At 46.1% G+C, this 7,654-nt stretch overlaps 1 protein-coding gene across 1 annotated transcript; it reads right to left on the reverse strand.

The window, feature by feature from the left end:
• Window positions 1-5,495: 5,495 nt before the first annotated feature.
• LOC308675421 (uncharacterized protein) lies at window positions 5,496-7,229 on the reverse strand. The gene is made up of 2 exons (XM_081340759.1): window positions 6,884-7,229; window positions 5,496-6,788 (listed from the first exon to the last, which is right to left on the reverse strand). Exon 2 carries the CDS (start codon window positions 6,737-6,739, stop codon window positions 6,014-6,016), a length of 726 nt encoding a protein of 241 aa, XP_081196885.1. The 5' UTR covers window positions 6,740-6,788; window positions 6,884-7,229; the 3' UTR covers window positions 5,496-6,013.
• Window positions 7,230-7,654: the final 425 nt, after the last annotated feature.

The following is a 7,654-nucleotide window of genomic DNA, read 5'->3' on the forward strand; positions in this document are numbered from 1 at the left end:
CTCTGCTTTTCTCTCCCTGTGTTCTTTCTGCCCTTTGAACTGCTCAGGACCCGGCTCCTTCTCTCTGTGAAATTCATGGCTTTTTAATCCACTGTGTTGTTTCATTGCCCTGGTCAATAAATCTGCAGCCACATCATTCCATGGTTCTTGAGTTTTCTTTGGATTCTTGATCTCCTCTTCCTTGTGGTCAGACAACCAACATGTCCAGTATCTAAAACTGTTGCATCTGTGGTTCTGAATTAGAAGCAGAAATGGGAAACGACGTAAACCCCAAGTCTAACGAATGCTGAACTATTGTTCTAGATTAGAAGGTCTTTCATCATGGCTGGGAGCGGTTTCGATTCTATATTCTATACTCTTACATAACACATAAGCATTTATGGGCTAACTATCTAGTCCCCTCTGTCAAAATCCTTTTTAAAAGAAAAAGAATAGCCATTTTAAGAATAACATTTTTAAAAATCCAGCTGGTATCCACTAGGGGAAATATAATTCCTTTTGAACTCACTGTACCGCAGGTGTTTTGCACATTTTAACAATTCGCATTTGAAATGTGTCACGCCCCAAGGCTTTGTTTCTCTAACCTGCCACGAAGGATTGGCCCCACCTTCTGTTTCAACATGACCTTAGGCTGCGTTTCTATAACACAGAACACAGATTCATTGGGAGGCGCCCTTTCCAGCCTCTCCTAAGGACGAGCATTTCTGTGGGGTGTCAACGTGGGTTGAGTTTTATCTACTATTGCAAAGCAGGGGGCTCAGGAATACCCAGAATGCACCCCAAACTACGACCAATACAGGGAAAGCTCGAAAGGGTCTTGGATTTGTGAGTTTGACTGCCACCGATTGCTTTAGGAGAAGACGAGCAGAAGGTTGATGGTTCTCCAACCATTGCTTAGGTCAGGGGTGTCAAACTCAATTTCATTGAGGGCCGCATCAGCATTGCGGTTGCCTTTAGGGGGCCGGGTAGGAGTGGCCTACTGGGTGGGCGTGGCCTACTGGGTGGGCGTGGCCTGCTGGGTGGGCGTGGCTAGAGTGTGTATGGCCTACTAGGTGGGCGTGGCCAGCTCTACATCATTGGCATCAAGGGTGCCTATGGGGGGCCTGGGCAGGAGTGGGACAGATCTGAGGGTCTCTGGCAGAAGGAGGGTCTCTGGGCCAGGGCCAAGGCAGTGGGGGCCGTTCCCTCACTGTTTCCAGGATGGCTTCGCGGGCCACATGAAACCACTTCGCGGGCCGGATCTGTCCCCCGGGCCTTGTGTTTGACATGTCTGGCTTAGGTCCATCTCCAGAACAACTGGGTTTGATCTGTAAGTCAGGTTATTCAGCAGAAATCTCAGTGAGATATGGCCAATGATGGCCAAAATATCATGGTGGCCTCATCCATGCAGGCAGATCCAGGGACTTCAAGTGGATCCAGTGTTATTTTGTGCATTGACTGAAGCCCTATGGTGTGGGTTTGGTTTGAATTTGCACAGTGTGGGAAAATTGGCTGCTATTGTTTATCCGTTATGGTTTAAGGCTTAGAAGAAAGTGAGAACTTGGTCCTCATGGCTGGCCCTAACCCTAAATTATGATTTAAAGCAAGAAACGGCCTGTTAGATCCAACTTCTCCCGGACATCTGAGAACAAGGTTGCTTCAGCCTTAAGTTGGAGAACCCCAAATTCCTACTTCAGGAGAAAAGCAATGAGAATATCTTCTCATTTGCCATCAACCCGGTCTAAGAATACTCCCAGGCCACCCTCTTCTGATAATGGCTAGATTTTATACACCGTGCTAAGCCATTTTTCTAGGCATGGGTACTCTTTGTGTTTTGGATTTCAATTTCACAGCCTTGTGCGTGCAAAACATGGCGGATGGAGCTTAGAGTGCTATGTGAACTCAGCCAGTGGGCTTCCGTTAAATAAGCCATGATTAAGCAAACCCCCCCCATTTGCAATGAGGGAGAAATGGTCTCAGCAGAGGAACAAAACCGGAAGGAGACAAGAAGCTTAAAGTGCAGTATCAATTTTAATTAGGATGTAGGAAGAATTTAACAGACAGTTCTCTAAGACGTTGATGATCAAGAACCCAGACGAACAAGAACAAGAACGAAAGGAACACACATACAAATGCTGCCTAGAGCTCCACTTTGGTTCTGGCAGTTCATACAGGAAAGGAGAAAGAGGAAAAGTTGGCCAAAGTGGGGGAACAAGCTGGTGCCTTCAAAGGTAGTCCCAGAAGCTCAGCCTTTCTTCTCCCAAGTCCAAAGACTCAAGGACAGATCTTCATCCTCTTGGCCCATTCATGCTCATTCCAAAGACCAGGTGGACAGGCTTGGCAGGATGACCAGTCTACAGGCAGATATTCCCACGACTTCCCAGAAGAGACCTGCCACTCCTGAACCCCAAGCCCAGGTTTCCAGGGGTCAAGTTTCCATAGAGGTTGCTCCCTACAATTCCGGAACCAGAGATGGCGCATGGGGTGTTGCCTCCGACAGCGGTGGGCTCACAGCTGGCGGAGAGGATGGGACCAGGTATGGTGACCACAACTGAAGGGGGCTGGATGATCACCTCAGATGGTGGGATCTGGTTGATGCAGGATGGGAGGACTCCAGCCAAGGTGCCTAGGCTGCCTGAAGATTCGGCCAGTCCACTGGCTGCAGGGTTGTAGGGTAAAAGGCCCCCAGCACCAGCTGAGCCAAATCCAACAATGGGGCTGGAAGCCAAGGATGGGACAGCACAGCCTGGTGCACAGTAAGCCATGGTTTGATGGAGGTCCTTCTGGAACCAAACATTAGAAGATGCGGTTAATGGGGCATCTAGGAAAAGGGGGGAGGTCATTTTCTTTGGGCTCCCTCAACTCTGGAGTCTTCTAAGAGGTGGATTTGGACCGCCAGAAGGTTCAGCAATGGCCATGCTGAGCAAAGGATTCTGGGAGCCAAAGTCCATTCAACTGAGGCCTCCTAGGTTGGAGAAGGCCAAGCTAGATGGTAAGTGCCAAAGCTACTCAAATCATTTTAAAGTTCTTCCTGTGTTTCTCTGAAACTAGAATGATGGATTAAGTCCTACCCCACAAACCATCTATGCCCTTTCTGAGAGTTACAGCTTGGATCCATCGGTGACTTTTCATGAACTACGTTGTGTGGGGGAAAAATGAAGTGGTTTAAGTCCCACAGCACATTTCAATCACCAACATCAACATCGTCTAACGACTTACCAAAGTCTCTTAAGAGAAACGATCAAGAAGAGGAGATGAGGCTGTTGGAAGATCTCAGCAGGAGAAGACTGTTTTATACTGTTTTTCTCCCACCCACCCTGCTACCTCAGAGACGCCCCTTTTCGCCCCAGGCTTTCATTAGCAAGTGGCTTCTGCACAGCTTCATCCCTCGGGCCCCAAATTATTTTAATACGCAGGAAACATCGTTTGAAGACTTAGCGTTTTGTGAGGCTCCACGCTACGCAGCCTGTTGCTTTGATCTCCTCGTTTCCCCTATTCTGCAGAATTATTTTGCTCGCTGGCAGCAGGGATCAATTCTTTTATTCAAGGTTTCATGATCCAAGTTGGCTTGTTTTCTGCCGGGAGTCTAACATCCGTGCTGTAAAAAGCCTAGTCTGGATTCACCCAGGTTGTGGGGGTTTTTTTCCTTCCAACTTTACCCCGGGGACTTATAACAACAGATAACAAGAGTCATAATTGCTTTCTTGGACAATGGTCCAACACTATGTAAACAGCCGGGAAGGCCTCTGAATTTTTGTCGGTGAGGGCAGATCAAGGCCAGCATCAGCTTCTTGAGAAGAGAGAACTGGTCCATCAGCAATATGGGCCCCTGAGTCATTTTCTGGGTGAGAATGTGCTCTAGGGCAGGAATGAAGCTGAGTGAAGTATGGATGGACTAAGCCAGGTTCTACCAGAAGAGGAAAACGTGTTTCTGATGCCTCCTGGGAAGATGCAGAAGATGGAAAGGTTTGCCTTGTGAATATGGCTGGCGTAGAGTCCCAAAGGTGCTTTTTCAGGAGGCAACCAGACTTTCTTGTTTTTCTTTGAAGATGTTTTGCTTCTCATCCAAGAAGCTTTAGAGCTGAAGCAGCTTCTTGGCTGAAGAATAGAACAGAAGGGACCTTGGAGGTCTTCTAGTCCAGCCCCCTGCTCAAGCAGGAGGACCTATACCATCTCAGACAAGTGACTGTCCCATCTCTTCTTAAAAATCTCCAGTGATGGAGTGCCTACGATTTCTGGTGGCAATTTCTGTTCCACTGGTTGATTGTCCTCCCTGTCAGGAAGTTTCTCCTTAGTTCCAGGTTGCTTCTCTCCTTGGTCAGTTTCCAACCACTGTTTCTCATCCTTCCCTCTGGTGCTCTGGTGAACCACCTGGCCCCCTCTGCCTTGTGGCAGCCCCTCGGATATCAAAACACTGCTGTCACGTCTCCCCTATTTCTTCTTTTCAGGAGACTAGCCAAACCCAAATCTTGCAGCCATTCTTCGTACATTTTGGTCTCCAGGCCTTTCATCATCTTAGTTGCTCTTCTCTGAATTTTTTCCAAACTCTCAACATATTTTTTTTTCATATGGTGACCAAAACTGGCTGCAATATTCCAGGTGAGGTCTCACTGGAGTTTTACAAGGCGGTACTAATACCTCGGGTGAAAACATCTTCAAAGAAAAATAAGGAAGTCCTGTTGCCTCCTGAAAAAGCACCTTCTGACAAGCGAAATCGGTGCGGGAAGCGGGATTTACTTAACAACCTCTCTTACTAACTTAACAACCGCAGAGATTCCCTTAGCAAATGTGGCAAGAAAAAGTGTAAAAACGGGGCAGAGCTTGCTTAACAAATTCCTCGCTTAGCGACACACATTTTGGGCTCAGCTGTGGTCGTGAGCTACCTGGACTCAGGGACTACCTGGACTCAGCAAATTCAGCTCCAAATTCCCACCTGTCCCGTGAGGCAAAATATGAGTGTCAGCAGCTAATTCACGGAAAGAGTGAGAATTAGCGGTTGTTCTACAAAGGGGAGCGATACTTTGTTCCTCCCCATCCACTCTGTGCTTCTTAAAATGATTTGAGCCACCAAGCAGACAGGCAAACGCTGACTTGAGTTAATTAAAAGCGCGATTCTGATGGGGCGTGTTTAAATCACGAGGGATGTCAGTGAAATAACATAAAAGCATCCAGCGTCTTGGAAAATGCTCTCAGTTTAGCATTCTTAGGACTGCAAACAACACCCAGGCAGCTTAGAAAACGGTGACAGACAGAAACAGGCTGGCTTTGCTAGAATGGAAGAGCTTTATTTTTGTTTTGAAACCCGGATGGTCCAGTCTGAAAATATTCCCTGCTTCAAATTCTGTGATGATGCTGTGCAGGAGTGAAGTGCATCTTCAGGCATGCATCCACAACAGGGCTTTGGAGCCATTTGAGGATGATAGATAGATAGATAGATAGATAGATAGATAGATAGATAGATAGATAGATAGATAGATAGATAGATAGATAGATAGAGAGATAGAGAGATAGAGAGATAGAGAGATAGATAGAGATAGATAGATAGATAGATAGATAGATAGATGAGAGAGAGAGAGAGAGAGAGAGAGAGAGAGAGAGAGAGAGAGAGAGAGAGAGAGAGTAGAAGAAAGGAGAGAGGGAGGAAATAGAAGGGGAAGGAATGGAGGGAGGAAAGAAGGAAGGAAATAGAAGAAGGAAGGAAGAAGAGAGGGAGGAAGGAAGGAGGAAGGAAGGGAGGAAATAGAAGAAAAGGAAGGAAGGAAGTTGCAGACGTAGGTATTCAAATTGTCCACTAGATGGCAGCGAAGGGTCACAATTGGCTGTCGATCTCGATAGGTGTCTAGCGAGAAGGAAAGGGTCATAGATGGACAAGCTTTGGGAAATGCCACCTGTTGGGTGTCATTGGAAGCGATCCCAGACCATCACAGCAAAAGGGGTCATCTCGCTGCAGAAGCCCTGTGAGATCACCTTGGACACTGCAATCTTCTACGTGCGGTTCTTGCGTCCGCGGAATGAGAAGTGCTCTTGTTGGATGCTACAGATATGGTGGCTTGTTTGAGAAATTCTGATCATCTTTTCTAGGTTTTGAGAGCTCACCTGGATGGTGCCACTGACAATTTGGTGGCCTGGGACCAATGATGATGGTGATCTTCTTCTTCTTCTTCTTCTTCTGCCCCTCCTCCTCTTTCTTCTGCTCCTCTTTCTTCTCCTCCTCTTTCTTCTCCTCCTCTTTCTTCTGCTCCTCTTTCTTCTGCTCCTCCTTCTCCTTCTCCTCTTTCTTCTCCTCCTCTTTCTTCTCCTCCTCTTTCTTCTGCTCCTCCTTCTCCTTCTCCTCTTTCTTCTCCTCCTCTTTCTTCTCCTCCTCTTTCTTCTGCTCCTCCTTCTCCTTCTCCTCTTTCTTCTCCTCCTCTTTCTTCTCCTCCTCTTTCTTCTTCTCCTCCTTCTCCTTCTCCTCTTTCTCCTTCTCCTCCTTTTCTTTCTCCTTCTCCTTCTCCTTTTTCTTCTTCTTTTTCTTCTTTTTCTTTTTCTTCTTCTTCTCCTTCTCCTTCTCCTTCTCCTTCTCCTCCTCCTCCTCCTCTTTCTTCTTTTTCTGCATCTTCTTTCTCTCTTCCTCCTCCTCCTCCTCCTCCTCCTCCTCCTCCTTCTTCATCTCCTCCACCTCCTCCTCCTCATCATCCTCCTTCTCCTTGTCCTTCTCACTCTCTTCCTTCTTCTCCTCCACAAAAGAAGGAACCATGTTCAAGAACTTATTAACAGCCATCAAATGTTAATTCTGGGGGGGAGAAGGAATGAAAATATGATCTTTGTGCCTGAAAGAAAGAAAAAAAAACAAGGCCAGCTGACAAATTGCCTGCAAAAGAAAAGACGCAAATCAACCAATGTCATTCTTATTGGTCAGACCTACCTCCTTGGTGCCCAGTTCTAGGTCATTTATTTTAAGAATATTTCACTGGAGAAGGAGCAGAAGAGATGATCAGGGTCTGGAAGACTACGTCGTGTGTGGAAGGAAGCAAACATATCAACCAAATATATAGGTTAATGTCAACCAGCTGGACGTATTGGCAGTTCATTCCACACCGATTAAAAATAGCATAAAGCAAATTTTACTTAACCATGATGGGGGAAGACCATCACTTCCTCGCCAAGGTCTATCTAAAAGCTTTTGAAAGGAATTATAAGCGCCACAATAAAGGAAACAAAAAAAACCCATGTCTGAGTGTCTGCGCTTGTGTGTGTTTATGTGTGTGCGTACACGTATATGTGTACAAGTTTCCCATTTCCTGTTTTGTCATTATTTCAGGAAGTTAATCAAACAACTCCACCCCCTACTGGTCACCGTTAAAAACACACAGAGCACTTCTGTTTTTAAAGAATTTTTTTTTCTCTTCCGTGGACAAAATATTTATTCTGTTTTTTGGCAGGATTGCTCAGTTTGCTAAGGGTTTTTGTTAATGAGTGTTTTTTTTACACTCCGAGCATCATAAATGGAAGCTATGAAGCCATTGGGGGAGGAGGGGGGGAGAGTTGTGATTGTGAATAGCAACAACAGCAATAATAATGTAAATGTTCGTGCCAGGATCTAGATTAAAGGGGTGCCACTGCTATTCTTAAGCATTTCTTTAGAGGGTATTCAATCCAACTTGATTTAAACCCTCAACGTACTACTGCTGATAAA

The sequence above is a fragment of the Vipera berus genome (assembly GCF_964194415.1).
Source record: "Vipera berus genome assembly, chromosome: 16".
In the NCBI taxonomy this organism is placed as follows: Eukaryota; Metazoa; Chordata; class Lepidosauria; order Squamata; family Viperidae; genus Vipera; species Vipera berus.

Bases quoted from the DNA above. Each gene is read 5' to 3' on its own strand.
- LOC308675421 (XM_081340759.1), bottom strand. From the start codon at position 6,739: ATGGCTGTTAATAAGTTCTTGAACATGGTTCCTTCTTTTGTGGAGGAG.